A 16,044-nucleotide genomic window follows, 5' to 3' on the forward strand; every position below is an offset into this window, starting at 1 on the left:
GTTCCATCCAGCGGTCCAGCGCTCTGGAGGAAGCTGGGACTTCCCGGTGCAAACGGAGACAGGGAGGTAGTCCTGATGTGGAAGGTAGGAAGAAAAACACCAACACCATGTCGGGCTTCTGTGGCAATGTGCATGTGCACATCATGAACATTAGTACCTGTAAAGCCCTCAATGGAGGTCCAAGGTCCCCATGGAGAGGAGAGCTGGTCTTGGAGAGGAGAGCTGGTCTTGTAGTAGCAAGCACGACTTGTCCCCATAGCTAAGCAGGGTCTGCCCTGGTTGCATATGGATGGGAGACTTGATGTGTGAACACTGCAAGATATTCCCCTCAGGGGATGAAGCCGCTCTGGGAAGAGCAGAAGGTTTCAAGTTCCCTCCCTGGCTTCTCCGAGATAGGGCTGAGAGAGATCCCTGCCTGCAACCTTGGAGAAGCCGCTGCCAGTCTGTGAAGACAATACTGAGCTAGATAGACCAATGGTCTGACTCAGTATATGGCAGTTTCCTATGTTCCTATGTTCCCAGTGGCTCAGGTCCAAGAGAGCTCCTTCCCTGTCATGAACCTAGTCGCCTATTAAGATCATCTGGAGAGGTTTGGTTACAGTTGCCACCAGCTTGTTTGGTGACGACTCAAGACCGGGACTTCTCTGTGGCTGCCCCGGGGCTCCGGGACACACTCCCTGTTGAAATAAGAACATCTACTTCTCTGCTTGCTTTTATGAAGACCCTCAAGACATAGCTGTTTTCCCAGGGTTTTAACTGAAATTTATCTGTTTAATGAATTTTAACTGTTTTATATCATTTTTACATTTGTTATGTGTTTACTTTGTACACCGTCTAGAGATGTCTATATCAGTCAGTATAGAAATATGAGGAATGAATGAATGAATAAATAAATAGAGGGAGGCAAACGATACACAAGAACAGAAAGGAGCTAAAAGCTGGGATACTGTGCCTGCACAGGTCCTTGTATGCAATGTGGACACTAACAAATAAAATTTGAAGATTACTAACCCGTAACAGTCCATCATCAATTGGACTGCTTCTGAACATTCTGTGACATCACAGCAGCCTGGCCAATGGGAAGTGATAGTTTTTAGCCCATTAGACATATTCTCAGAGCTGTGGAAATGTGGACAATACATATTTGAGAGATACCTTAATTGGGTTTCTGGACTCTTCCGCCCTCCCCCAAATGCAGGAGGGGTAACTTTTTTTAGCCCAATCTCTGCCCTTTCCTTATTGTTCCAGCCATTGAAGCCAAAGGAAGCGAATGGTGAGATCCTAGCATATAGCCTCTACTCCCAGAGCAAAGGGCAGTCAGCCGTCCCACAATGTCTCACTCAAGACTTGCAGTGCAGGCTCTTCCTGCCAGCCGAAGAGGAAGTGAACTTCTTCCTCACCGCCACCAACTCAGTGGGTACGTCTCCTCCAACCAAGCTTGTGGTCCTGCCATCCAGTAGCCAGAAAGGTAAGGCTCCTTGACTCCTCCATTCCACAATCATAGGATGTTGGAAGGGACCTCGGAGGTCCTCTAGACCAACCCCCTACTGGATGCAGAAATCTGCTGCTGCATCCCTGACAGGTGGCCTTTTGGACCCTCTTTCTCCTAGGCCTCCTGGGGACTACGTTGTCTCTACCTTCTCAGAATAGCTGCCTCTGTCTCATGCCCACTCAGACACCCCTCCTCTCCCCAAGCTTCCTGAGAGGTGTTCTTCCCCTGCCCCACTAAGCCAAACTGGCCTTCCAGTTCCCTCACAGCTGCTGCACTTAAGTTTCTACTTGTCAACATTCCGTAACTAACCCTTCCCCCTTGGCATTTTTGAATATATGACGACAAGTCATATTATTGCTGCTCTGTTTTGCTTCCAGCACCACCTTCCCCACTGCCAGTCCTCGTATCTTCAGCAGGTGACCATAGCCTCCTCTTGCAGTGGTCCCGTCTCAGTTTTCCGAGGATGAGTTACGTGTTCGAGTGGCGACGGCTACCCAGGAAACTGGACAATGACATTTGCTGGGATTTTCAGCGAGGGAACATCGATCATGTGATAATTACAGGTGAGGGGCAGCAGGTGAGCACTCTAAGAGGCCCTTCTTTTGCCCTTATTTCCCACTATTTCCCTGCTCGTGACTCTTGCTCCTCCCATTCAACCAAAATAGTACCGTTTTTACTGCTGCCGCTTTGTGTTTTGTGTGTTCCTGTTTTATGGACACTGTTTTATCCATCCCCAGCACAACATCCCTCCAGTGGCTGTTGCTGATGTCTGTTTTATGTTTTTTGTGGGATGTTATAGATTGTGAGCCCTTTGGGGACAGGGACCCTTTTTTTTAAAAGTATCTATGTAATAGAGGAACTTTGGGAACTTTTGTTGAAAAGCGGCAAATAAATATCCATCATATTCATATATAGGTTTTTAAACTGTAAACAGAGAGATTATTTTTGTATTTATAAAATATAATATTTTATTTTTATATGTATATTTAATATCTGTACTTTTAAAATTTTAATTGTGCATTGTTTTAATTGTAAACCACTTTGGGGTTATTTTAATGAAAAGTGGTATAGAAATTTGTGTGTGTGTGTGTGTGTGTGTACACACACACACACACTGCCCAGAGCCTTTTGGATGGGGCAGGGGGGAATGAAATAAATATATAAGTGTGTGTGTGTGTGTGTGTGTGTTTAATGTTCCTTAGCATAAGAACAGCCCTGCTGGATCATGCCCAAAGCCCATCTAGTCAAGCATCCTGTTTTTCACACAGTGGCCCACCGGGCTTCCCACAGGCAAGACTCCTGCTCTCTGAAGTGACTCTCTGCCTATTCACCCTCACGGCCTTTTATGCCTGGAATGCTATCCTATAGCATCATAGATCTTCAGCTCCTTTAAATGACCATTTTCTCCCTCACTGCCCCTTATGCCCAGAACCCCCTCCCAGAGCTGCATAGATTTCCTGTTCCCTTAAATATCCCTACCTATTCCCCTTTGATGCTCCCTGTGCCAACGGTTTCCTATAGCCCCATAGATCTCCAGCTCCTTTAAATGACTCAGCCAGGGGCGTAGCAAGGTTGGAGCGGGCCCAGAGACAAGATTTTAAAATGGGCCCCTCGCTGATACACACACACAAACACACTTCACAATATATAGTGCACTCACATCCCCATTATGAATATGGTGAATATCTAGTTCACATTGAATCTAGTTTTTTTACTCTCTGCTCCTGCCGAGCTCCAAGAGACTCAACATAATTCATAGGGGGTGCAACATGGGCAGGTGGGGAGTCATGTGATGTGCCTCTGGGGGGTCCCTTGAGCCAGTGGGGCCCCAAGACAACTGCCTCCCCTTGCCTAATGGTAGTTACGCCCTGGACTCAGCCCTTTCTTCCCTGCTGCCCTTTACGCCTGAAACCCTCTCCCGGAGTCCCCATAGATCTCTTTTTAAATTACCTCAAAGCAGAATCTTGGCAAGGTCCCACCAGCACCTTCTTCAAAGTAAGATATGCTTTGAATTAGTTGCTATACTGACAAGCCCTCAAATTCTGCTGTAGGCTTCCAGCGGCATCTGGTGGGCCACTGTGTGAAACAGGATGCTGGACTAGATGGGCCTTGGGCCCGATCCAGGGCTGCTCTTATGTTCTTATGCAATACACATAATGGATCTACACCAGATTCTTCTAGCCAGACCTTTTTATTGCGCAGATTAAAAGAAAATTAAAAACAACAAATAAGGAACAGACGTTTCAACATACAGGTGTCAACTTCAGTGTTCCATGCCTCACTGTTTAAAATCCACACTCTTATATCGCAGATACTCCCCCTAAATCTAATCAGGCACCTGATTAGTACATGAAAAAGGGAGGGGGAGGGGAGGGGGAAATTGATGACTCACAGCTTTGCCAGCTTAATATTAACTCTAGCAGAAAAAAAGGAGTGGGTGGTGTGAACTAAATTACCGCTTACACTTTAAGCCTGTATACTTTAAGATTTCTTTCAATTCTTCCTTACCATTGACCCCCGGCTATAACTTGTCTAAATACAATCCTTCCCTCATCCTCCTTTCGAGCGTACACTGTTCAGACTCTAAGATGCTTACTTTAAGGGGCATTGTTTTTCCATGGTGTTTATTTTTCATATGAACTGATTATGGCCTTTCCCTGTTTATATGTTTGGCATCTGGTAGGTGTTCTTTGAATCGAGTAACCAGATATCTTCCTGTTTCTCCTACATAATTTTCATCCCATTCTGTACGGGTCATTTTGTAAATAACTCCTTTTTGCTTACAGATCCCTTCCCCATTTTCACAGACTGGGCAGGCTTTAATTTCTCACTTTTTATCGTAGAGTCTAGCTCTTACTAACTGCTGTTTCAAAGTCTTGGTGGTTGTGTATACTACATTAACCTTGATCCCATGTGTTCTTAAATTTTTCTGGCATGGCCTAATAAAATTGTTAGAGATAAAGGAGAACTTAAGCACGGGTAAACTTGTCACATATTTGGATCCTCCTGTTTTTCTTAAGGGCAATTTATACCCTTTTGTTTCTGCTAGATTCCTAGCTGTTTCTATAGGCTGCCCCTTATATTCCTGAGGTGAAACTTCAGCTGCCCTTTGAACTATATTTTTCTCTGATTGGACTTTGATTGTTAAAGGGTGTGCTGAATTTATTATTTATTTATTTGCTGCCCTTCCAAAATGGCTCAGGGCGGTTTACTGCACGATAAAAACTATTAAAACAGGTTAACAGTTAAAATCAAACTATTAAAACACAATAAAACCAATTATTTATTTATTTATTTATTTATTTAATTCAATTTCTATACCACCCTTCCAAAAATGGCTCAGGGCGGTTTACACAGAGAAATAACAAATAAATAATAAATAAGATGGATCCCTGTCCCCAAAGGGCTCACAATCTAAAAAGAAACACAAGACAGACACCAGCAACAGTCACTGGAGGTACTGTGCTGGGGATGGATAGGGCCAATTAAACAGCTAAAAAAACCCTGGAAATCAGGGCAGCAATTTAAAACAATGTAAAACAGTTTTTCAATCATTTAAAACCCTGGAAGGCCAGGCCAAACAGATAGGCTTGTTAGAATTGCTATCTATCTATATATTTAATTCTCCTAAACATACCCGTTGCTAATCCCATGCGTGGCAGCTCTTGCGAGAGTTCATGAGCATCTGCCCGGATAGTGACGGGGAATGAAACAATAATGGCGGCCGGGCGGGTGACTGGTGAGCTGCCCACTGGGAGGAAGCATGGCGGCGGGCTGGAGGAGGAGGCTTGCTGGCTGGAACAGCGGCAGCTTGCCAGAGGAAGCCAGCCAGCCAGTGAGAAAAGGCGTTCACTGGCGGCGGGAGGTGCTGGGCTGGACAGTGGGCAGGAGGAGGTGGCTGGCCGAGGCGGCTGGTGGGAGGGCGGGTGGCCGGCTGGCCAAGTGGCCAGCCAAAAATAAACACCAGCGGTGGGTGGGAGAGAAAACGGCTGAGGCAGACTAGAGGTGCAGATGCTCTGCGCCCAGCCCAGCTAGTTTTTAATTAAATTCATTTTAGCTGGTTTTCTGTACCATTTAGTCTGTTGGTTATCCTTCCCCTAAAAAAGCATCTTAGAGTCTGAACAGTGTACGCTCAAAAGAAAGATAAGGGAAGCATTGTATTTAGACAAGTTATAGCCAGGGATCAATGGTAAGGAAGAATTGAAAGAAATCGTAAAGTATATGGGCGATTAAAGGGTAATTAGTAATTTAGTTCACACCCTCCCCTTTTAAAAACTTTTCTGCCAGAGTTAGTGTTAAGCAGGCAAAGCTGTGAGTCCTCAACTTCCACCTCCCCCCCCTTTTTCACGTACTAATCAGGTGCCTGATTAGATTTAGGAAGAGTATCTGGGATATAAGCCACCTAATGGCACAGCGGGGAAATGACTTGACTAGCAAGCCAATGGTTGCCTGTTTGAATCGCTGCTGGTATGTTTCCCAGACTATGGCAAACACATCTATTGGGCAGCAGCGATATAGGAAGATGCTGAAAGGCATCTTCTCACACTGCACCGGAGATGGCAATGGTCAACCCTTCCTGCGTTCTACCAGACAATCACAGGACTCTGTGGTCTCCGGTAGTCAATGGCACACTTTATCTGGGATATAGGAGTGTCGATTTTAAACAGTGAGACGTGGAACACTGAAGTTGATGTCTGTACATCAAAACGTCTGTTCCTTGTTTGTAGTTTTTAAATTTCTTTTAATCTACTCAATAAAAAGGTCTGGAGAGAAGAAGATAAGCTCTGCTAAACTGGAGTGACTCCCAGCATGTTTCCAACTTAAGGTAAGCTTTGCTAAGCCTGAGTTGCTCCCAGCACTTTTCCAGATTAAGATAAGCTTTGCTAAACCTTGGATAAACGTTACTAAGCCTGAACAGCTGAGGAAGAAGGCAAATCCATTATGCTGATGGAGACGCAAACTGATGCTTCATCAATGCCACCATTACAAATACTTTTCCTTCCCCTGCAGAGGCAATTGAGCCAGGATACCTCTACAGCCTGAAGATCTTTGCCCTCATTGATGGCAATGTGTGGGCTTTGGGGTCAGCCAGTGCCTACTCAAAACAGATCGGTAGGTGGGGCAGGAAGAACCTGGGGTGGGGGAAGAGAGAGACATCTCTCTCTTTCTTTTCGCTTATAAATCACTTTAGTTCAGTAACCCTGAAAGGGAGACCGATCGATTGCACTATCCTCCCGTGAGCGTAATTCACAAGAAATGTGCCACAAGCTAGAAATTCTCCGTGCTTCTTCTCTTATGACTTCTAAAAATCATCTAAAGGCCTGTCTTTTTAAAGAGACCTTTTAATGTTTTTCTCTGCAGTTTTATATCTGGTGGGTTTTTAACTTTTAAAAACTTTTTTTCAAGTTCTGGTTTTAATGGGGGGTTTTGTTTTTTGTTTTGTTTTTTTAATTAATTTTCATATTGTTATCTGTTGCACTAATTTTGTGAGCCCCCTGAGCAGTATTGTATCGGTGGGCCTGGGTCTAAATATTGTAAATAATAAATTAATTAAATAATGGAGGGTTATAAGAACTTAAGCTCAGGCCCATCACCCAGCATCCTGTTTCACACAGTGGCCCACCAGATGCCACTGGGAGCCTACAGGCAGGAGTCGAGGGCATGCCTTCTCTCCTGCTGTTACTCAACTGCAACTGGTACTCAGAGGCATCCTGCCTTGGAGGCTGGAGGTGGCCTTTAGCCCTCCGACTAGTAGCCGTTGACAGACCTCTCCTCCATGAAGTGATCCAAACCCCTCTTAAAGCCATCCAGGTTGTTGGCTGTCACCACATATTGTGGCAGAGAGCTCCACAAGTGGATCACGCGTTGTGTGAAAAAGTACTTCCGTTTGTTGGTCCTAAATCTCATGGCATGACCCCTGGTTCTAGTGTTATGTGAGAGGGAGAAGAATTTCTCTCTATCCACTTTCTCCAGGGTCCCTGGGAGTACAAAGAATCTGTCTGCAGATGAGGTTTTCTGCCACACTTCTGCCTGACGTACTGTTCTGTTTTCCCCATCTATAATAAAGGGATAATAATTGCTTACCTGACAGGTCAGCTTACAGCAGGATCATGCACATGAATCCCTTTGCACACTCCAGAAGTGCTATATAAATGCTTAAGTCTTTGTATAATGGCTTGTTGTTTTTCAGCTCCGTTTCGTGCTCCAGCATTATATCCGGTCCGAGTATGGAAATCCCAGGTTGAGGTGCAATGGGAGAAAATTCCCCTGGAGGAACAGGGTGGCGTGATCCGGAACTACACCCTCTGCTATGAGGAAGAGGGGAAGGATAACCCATGTAAGGAGACAGGACAAGGACTCCACAGCTCCTAGAGGAGTGTAGAAAAAGTGTAGAATGTGGGAGCAGGTGCCAAATCCAGCTATTGTAGAATCTCAGCTTTAATTTTAAAAAATGAAACTCAAGTTGCTAGTCCATTTGACCACATTTGAAAGAATTTGGTCAGCATCTGCTTGGAATCTCAGACAGCTGAATAAGATGGCCTGTGTTTGGGGCTAGACCTTCCAGATCCTAGCTATGACTAGCCAAATTAGAATAAATTATGCCTGATAGCAACAATGGCAGAATAAATTACGCAAACTAAGAGGAATCCTTCACATCTGCTCCATTTCTGCAAGTTGTGGAATCCAGCTTTGCTCTGATACAGAATTTAGATGGCTGGGGGGAGCATGTATATCTATATTTTAATTGTATTGCGCAGCATACACACATTTAGCTAATTTAGGTAAATACTGGTGATGGGTTGAGATTGATGGAGCTGGCATTACAATATCTGCAGGTCTGCAATATATTATTCAGAGAAACGGGAGGCCTCTGCCCTGAGGAGTTTACAAAGTTTCAACCATGGAAGAAGAAAGGAAAAGGGGAGACAAATACATAAAGTTTGCAGTTTCCATATTTGACAGATTTATTTATTGTTGAATTTATATACTGTGATTAAAATAATTACCAAAGCAGTCTACAATATAAGTAAAACAATGTACAAGCGCAACAATACACAATTAAAAGTACAAATATTACATTTAAAAGTAATGCATCTCTATACAAAAGTTAAAAAACCAATCTATATATATATAATACTCTAAGGACGTATGTAGCAAGCTCTGCCCACACAGTGCTTTACCGATCGGAGATAACAGAGCAGAAGCACTGTGGTGATTGGACAGTGGGGATTCTGCATGCAGATAGGGAGGTGGAGCCTGTGGGAGCAGAAGCGCCGTGGTGATTGGGTAGTGGGGATTCCATATGCAGATAAAGGGGAGGAGGTTAAGCTAGTACCAAACAATGTTCGCCTCTGGTTCCCCTTGCCTCTCCTTTTCTTTTCCCCATGCTGTTGAAATATTGTAACTTCCTCGGGGCAGAGGAGCTTTTCCATGAAGAAATCATGTTGCGTTTGCAAAATGCTGTCTGGCTGGGATCCAGCTGTTAACAAACACATTGAGGCTATTCTCACGATGGAAGAAAACCGGGCTAAAGGAACCCGACCCGGTTTTCTCCCGTCATGAAAACCACGGCGAACCCAGTGGTTCTCTGGTGGCTAGCCCGCCAAATAATCCCTCCCTTTAAACAGAGTTAGCGGAGTGAGTGCTGCACTAACCCCGTTTTCCCGATCGTGAGTCACCACGGTGCGACTCATGAGGAGGCCCCGGCCAGGAGGCTAAAACGAGCTTCCCAGTCTCAGGGGGGTCTCACCAGGATGCCCCGTGGCCGATCCGGCTACCCAGCAACGAGTGGCTGCTTGTCTGCGGGGAGAGTGAGCTAAGCCAGCTCTCCCCACAGAACCCTCCCAGGCTCGACACACAGATTGTATATAGAGTCTCCCTTCCTTTTCCCAAAGAAATGTAAACCATATAAACAAATTTTCTGTTTCTAAAAGCCAGACTAAAGTGGACAGTGAAACACAATAAACAAAGAGAGGACGCACATTTTCTTTCTAAGTACAACTGCACATAGAGAAGCAACACTTATAAAACTAAGGGCAGCATCATGCACGAGAAATGTTTTTGCTTTCATACATGATCATACTAAAGATAGCTTCAAGTTGGGGGGATCAAGAAAAAGGGAAGATCACTCTAACAAATGGGAAATTCCTTTTCAGTCTTTAGAAGGCACACCTGTGGGAAAAGCTTCCATATTAGACACGAAATGGAACCGGACGGCTATACTCTGTTAATTTATTCATAATCATAAATCCCCAAGCTGTCTTCATCCATGGGGGCTGGGGGCCCTAGGTCAGAGGTAGAGCCCCTGATTTGCATGTAGAAAGCCCCAGGTTCAGTCCCTGGCAGGAGTTTTCACACCTGCATGAAACCTTGGAGAGCCGCTGCCAGTCAGAGCAGACAACACTGAGCTAGGTGAAACAAGGGTTTGACTCAGTAGGAAGCAGCTTCATACATTATATTGGTTTGGGGTGGGTTGTTGGCATTTCGCATGACTTTATACAACAACCAGTTGCAGGGGAGTAACAGCGGGAGAGAGGGCATGCCCTCAGCTCCTGCCTGTGAACTTCGCAGAGGCATCTGGTGGGCCACTGTGTGAAACTGGATGCTGGACTAGAGGGGCCTCCTTGGGCCTGATCCATCAGGGCTGTTCTGATGTTCTTAACCATGCAACTCCTGGTTGTTATATAAAGATGTTGCAGCAGTTATCTAAGGAAGATACCAGAGGAGATCAGGTTGTGTCTGGAGTAACTTGTTTTGTTTTCCAGCGACATTGGTGTTGGACAGTTCCGTTCATCACTACCTCATTGAGGGCTTGGCACCTGGATCTGTTGTCAGGGTCTCCATCATGGTCACCAACGAGGGGGGAAGCACGAAGGGGCCCGACCTCCCCATCCGCACCAGGAACCATGGTGAGAAACAGGAGAGTCCTGTCCAGGAGTTGGGCTGCATCAGAGTGGAAATGCCCTCTCATCACAAATCCTCCTTGGTTGCCCTTAGAGAGGATTAGAACCTCAGTTGAAATTATAAGAAAGAAGATTTAGACTAGACAGAGAGAGGGATTTCCTAACTGTAAGAACTGTTGGCCAGTGGAACAGCCTGCCTCATGCAGTGGTGGGATCTCCTTCACTGAAGGTTTTCAAACAGAGGCTGGGCAGGGATGCTGTCTGTCAGGGATGCTGGAGCAGTTCCCTGCCCTGGGCACGGGGTTGGCCTAGAAGACCTCTAAAGTCCCTTCCAATTCTAATATTCTGTGAAATTGCAAGCATGCAGATTTAGGCTAGACAGTAAGAGGAATTCACTAACTGTAAGGGCTGTTGGACAGTGGAATAGTCTGCTTCATGCAGTGGTAGCATCTCCTCTTTTCAAACAGAGGCTGTCTGTCTGGGATATTGCTGCAGGTTCCAGCACTGAGCAGGGGGTTGGACTAGAAGATCTCTGAGGTCCCCTTCCCATTCTAAAATTCTATGAATCGTTTGTCTCATCAAACTGCAATTCCCAGGATCTTTAGAAGGCAGCTACTGACAGTCAAATCCAGATTCAAACCAGTTTAAATACTTGCCATGCAGCTCATAGTGTGCAATTTCCATCCATCTCGAATTCCCCACTGTTATGTTGTTGTTGTTTTTTATTTCTGGATTTTGTCCAAGCCACTGTGCATGTACTTTTGATGGGAGCTTTCAGTTCCTTAAGACCATTTGTGCATCTTTCCCTCCTCTTCTCAAATATGCTTCGATCAAACAAACACTACCCAACATAAGCCAATCTGGATGTGATCAAATGTACAATTTCACCAAGATTCTTCTGATGTGCTCCTGGAAAACCACACACACAATGCTCAGAAGCGCACATGGTCACATTATAACCCTGCACCGAAAAAAAAGTTTGGTTTGGAGCAGTGATATGATTGCATACGGATTGCCTTTTGGCAGTTTTATCAGCATGTATTTTGCTGCTTTTGAGCAGAACAGGAAAAGATGCCTATTAGCCAAGAAGCAAGCTCACAAACTCCAATTCTGGGATTTTGTTTTAGAAATTCCCCTGATTAAACCAATGTTAAAAAGGAGTAGGACACAGCACAGAGTGCCATTCCAAATCAATAAAGGAACAGAATGAATAAAATCCGCTGGATCCTTGCACAGTCAAGACCCTCATTGACTTTCTGGTCTCACCAGGAACAAAGGGAAATGGCTTCCCTGGCAAGGCCCAGCAAAGCCTCTTAGCCCTTTCTCCCCAGAAGAGAACTAGGAACCATCTTGGTTCTTACACCATAGGGTTGCCATCATTCTGTCTGACCTCTGTGCCTCTGCTTTCCAAAAGCTGCTTCTTCTGCAGATCTTAGCAGATGACTGCGTTTTGACTCAGGGCCGTGAAGTGCTTCACCAACTGATTTCTGCACATCGAGCTGTGGTTAGAAGCAGAAGAGCAGGCTGAGCTGTGTTGTAGTGGTCAGATGGCAACCCTTCCTGGACCACACGGAAGTCTTGTCCACAGCTGCGTGTATGGAAAGGGTGGCTGTAGTTTTTAAAATACCTTTTTCTAGTTTGAAGTCTTCAAGCTTGCCTTGGCTTTTTGGATTTTTATCCTCTCTCTCTCTCTCTCTCTCTCTCTCTCTCTCTCTCTCTCCCCCTTCTTCCGTAGATTATGGTGAAGCAGAACTGTGGCTCTCCGTTCTTTTGGTGGGATTCCTCTTCCTCGCTGGAGCCTTAGCCTGTCTCTTCAAGCAACGATTGTATGCTAATAAACATTGCATTCTCCAATATACCCTCCCTAGCTTTCTCTACCAACCTTTGCATTTCAAAAAATTCTGGGCCCTGGTGGGATTTGGCCAAGAGGCAGGGTGGAAACAAGGCAGCACAAGTTAGCAGAACCTGTGGGACTGTGTCAGCAGTGATGAGAAGAAAGTTGTTGTTGGGCTGGGTGATGGATCTGCAGCCTGTTGACTTTTTAGCTCCTACTTTTTCTTGCCAGAATGTGTTTCAAACAAACAAACAAACAAAAACACCTGGTTGGACTACTTAAAATAAAATTAAAAAGATGGATGCTTAGGAGTCCAAAAACTCAGGTAGTTTATTTCACACACCTGTCTCATTCCACTTTTTTTTTTAACTCCACGCCCCTGTTACCCCTTTTCAGGCTGCAGAACTCCCTGTGGCCCCAAATCCCAGACCCAGCAAAAAGCAACCTGGCTGTATGGATACCACCCAAAATGTGCCCGGTAAGTCGGTTTTTCTGGTGGGTGGGTGGGTGCTTTGTTCTTTGTTTTTTTAAGAACACAGGAAGCTGAGTCAGACCATTGGTTAAGCTAGCTCAGTATTGTCTACACTGACTGGTAGGGTTTCACGCGGGTGTCGCTCTCAGCCCTATTTGGAGAGGCTGCCAGGGATTGAACCTGGGGCCCTCTGCACTGGGGGACAATGCAAGGCCTGAAAGGGACCATGCTACTGGGGACATGCTATCCCCCTCGGAATCAAAACACTGACAGTGACTGGGAGTTGCAGCAGGAAATCAGGGAGGCGTCAAGGAGAGGCAGGGCTGTAATAATGGGTGACTTCAATTACCCACACATAGACTGGGTTAAATTCACAGTCAGGACATGACAAAGAGGTCAGATTTCTAGATTTGCTGAATGACCGCGAAACAACAGTTGGAACAAACCAGAGAGAAGGCAACCTTGGACTTAATCCTGAGTGGCGCTCAGGTCCTTGTATGAGATGTTAGTGTTGTGGAACCTTTTGGGAATAGTGACCATAGTGCGATCAAATCCAGCACACAAGCAGAGAGAGAATCGGCAAGGAAGTCTAACACAGGCACTTTGAATTTCAGAAGAGGAAACTTCTCCAAAATGAGGAGTTTGGTGAAAAGAAAACTGAAAGGGAAAATCAGGAGAGTCACTTAGCTCCAGAATGCATGGAGTTTATTCAGAACCACAATACTAGAACCCCAGTTAGAATGCATACCAAAAAGGAGGGAAGGTACCACCAAGACCAGAGGGGTGCCAGCATGGCTAACAGGTAAAGTCAAGGAAGCTATATAAAGGAGAAGAAGACTTCCTTCAGAAATAGGAAGGTCTGCCCAAATGAAGAGAACAGAAAGGAACACAAACTGTGAAAAAGAAATGCAAGGTGACAATAAGGTGACAAAAAGAGCGTTTGAGAAACATTTAGCTAAAAGCATCAAGGGGAATAACAAAAAAAAAAAAAAGCTTTAAATACATCAGGAGTAGGAAAAGTGCCAGAGAGACAGTTGGACCGTTGGACCCTGAGGGAGTGAAAGGGATTATTAAGGAGGTTATTAAGGTTATTATTATCGATCTTCTACTGCAAGCACTTTGGGGGCAGAGAACTGTCTTCCCATGTCTTTGCTCCATGCATGTAGTGCCTGTACCTAGATCTAGAGAGGCAGCTGCTGCTGGAGGCAAGAGCTCAAAGGGAGAGCTGACGGACCAGGAAATGAAGGGGTCTTGTGGCAGCAAGCATGACTTGTCCCTTTAGCTAAGCAGGGTCTGCCCTGGTTGGATATGAATGAGAGACTAGAAGTGTGAGCACTGAAAGATATTCCCCTCAGGGGATGGAGCTGCTCTGGGAAGAGCATCTACAGGTTCCAAGTTCCCTCCCTGGCAGCATCTCCAAGATAGGGCTGAGAGAGATTCCTAACTGCAACCTTGGAGAAGCCGCTGCCACTCTGGGTAGACAATACTGAGCTAGACAGACCAATGGTCTGACTCAGTATATGGCAGCTTCCTATGTTCGGGCAACAAAGAAACATGCTCCCCATGTTCCTATGTTTTTTGTGTCAAGGTCAAGGTGGGTCATAAACATGAATATGAATACGACGAATATTTATATACCACTTTTAAACAAAATTTCCCAAATCAGTCTATGAATGAATATAGAGAGAGGGAGAGCTCTATACTGTTCTGTTTTGTTAATATTATTGAGCAGCATCCAGACTAAATAGTACTACTTGGGAGTTACGATATAACACTACTCAGTTCCAACAAGACTACTCAGGAGTAATTTCATCTGGCTGCTACCCAATAATACTATTAATATTGTTGTTAAAATTGCCCATAGTGTAAACATTGATGATATTAATAGTGATCCAATTGATTATCATTAGTTATCAATTAATTAATCTCCCCTCACCCTTCCTCTGCAGGACTTCTCCTCCTGTGGTCCAGAGAAAGGAAGCCAAGGTTACCTGGGTCTGACCATGGGCGGCGTCTTGAGAGTCCTTCCTTCCAGGCAGAAGGAAGAAGAGCAAAAGCTCTTTCTTGGACACACGTGGTTGCTTGAAGTCGCCAACGGCTCACACAAGTACCCCCTTCCCACCCCTGCGCTAGGAAACGGGCCCACCCCCCAGGAAAACAGAAGGCTGCTCCAGAAACACACAGTGTCCTGGAACAGGGTGGAATACTCAAGAGTAGTTGTGATCCAAAAGGAGAGTGGCTTAAAAGAGCAATGGTCAGGTTTTCATAATTTGTGGTCCCTTTCCAGACACCAGGATCTTGTGAGGTCCTGCTCAGGACCCAGATTTAGCCAAGGGGTTTGGCTCCAAAATCTGACCTACGAGGCCCTCTTAGACGTTAGCTTGTGCAACAGGGTGCTAGAATCGACAAGGGAGTTTCCTCTCCTGCTGGGACTGGTGGCGGTGGACGGAGAGCACCATCCTGCCGACAGCCCACGCAGGACCCCTCAGGAAAGAAACTAGTGCATCTTGCAAGATCCTTGTAAGACCTTAGACTTGAACTGTCCAGCAGGTTGGGTTTAGCAAAGTTATCTTAAAATGGACTCTGGCAAGGTGAGCTGAGGTGTCAAGAAAGCCGCAGAGGAACTGGATCTTGCAGGACCTCATCTGATTTGCAAGGGGAAAGCACACCTCAAGTCAACATTTAATGAAAGGGTGGTCAAAGGGGAAACATCCGAATCAGAGCAAAGATGATGTAATTATTTAAAACATATAAATGTGTAGTCCTGTGGTAGAGCTTTATTTCCTCTCATGGCCAGCAGAGATGAATGGAAGAAACAAAAGAGGGGATGGAATTGAAATTCAGCACTTGAAAAAACAGTTTAAGATAACTCTTGACCTAAGCTGCTAATAGCTCAGATCTAAGGTTCTGCAGAGTGCTTAGCTTTGCTCTAGCATGCTCAGCTTTTTTGGAGTTCATTGCCAATAACTCAATGAAGGCGCAACTCATCAGAACAAGCAGAAAAGCTTTAGCACATGAACATTCAGAAAAACCTCTGCTGGAGGTCCTAATGTCTGTAATGGACACTTAATGGCACAGCACCATGTCTAGGAGAACCAATACTTATGCTTAGCCAAGCACAGCCTATATGATTCAATTTCTTCTGCAGAATAGCAGCTAAGCTCCCTTCAGCTACAGCAAAGGGTTCTTAATCTTTTTTGCACTTATGGACCCCCATCTGCAAGTGTTACCCATGGACTCCCACCCCATTTATTTCATATACTCTCATAAGGCTCCAGAAAAAAACCAGATAAATTTAAAGGTACAATTTAATGTATACTGTGCAGAATTTACCCAAGAATAG

At 45.1% G+C, this 16,044-nt stretch overlaps 1 protein-coding gene across 3 annotated transcripts in view; it reads left to right on the forward strand.

The window, feature by feature from the left end:
• Positions 1–15,462, forward strand: part of LOC128341667 (granulocyte colony-stimulating factor receptor-like) — a 43,773-nt gene extending 28,311 nt beyond the window's left edge. Inside the window, exons 7-15 of one of the 3 annotated variants that reach the window (XM_053288079.1) lie at positions 2–84; positions 1,249–1,417; positions 1,870–2,055; positions 6,503–6,604; positions 7,683–7,829; positions 10,258–10,401; positions 12,131–12,221; positions 12,626–12,707; positions 14,651–15,462. In XM_053288079.1, coding sequence (XP_053144054.1) covers positions 2–84; positions 1,249–1,417; positions 1,870–2,055; positions 6,503–6,604; positions 7,683–7,829; positions 10,258–10,401; positions 12,131–12,221; positions 12,626–12,707; positions 14,651–15,202 — 1,556 coding nt within the window. In that variant the 3' untranslated portion in view covers positions 15,203–15,462. Of the gene's footprint in view, position 1; positions 85–1,248; positions 1,469–1,869; positions 2,056–6,502; positions 6,605–7,682; positions 7,830–10,257; positions 10,402–12,130; positions 12,222–12,625; positions 12,708–14,650 lie in introns of all 3 variants that reach the window. The other 2 variants (XM_053288078.1, XM_053288081.1) reach the window with 2 other exon arrangements.
• The last annotated feature ends 582 nt before the right edge of the window (positions 15,463–16,044 follow it).

This window comes from Hemicordylus capensis, chromosome 2, assembly GCF_027244095.1.
Source record: "Hemicordylus capensis ecotype Gifberg chromosome 2, rHemCap1.1.pri, whole genome shotgun sequence".
Classification (NCBI taxonomy): Eukaryota; Metazoa; Chordata; class Lepidosauria; order Squamata; family Cordylidae; genus Hemicordylus; species Hemicordylus capensis.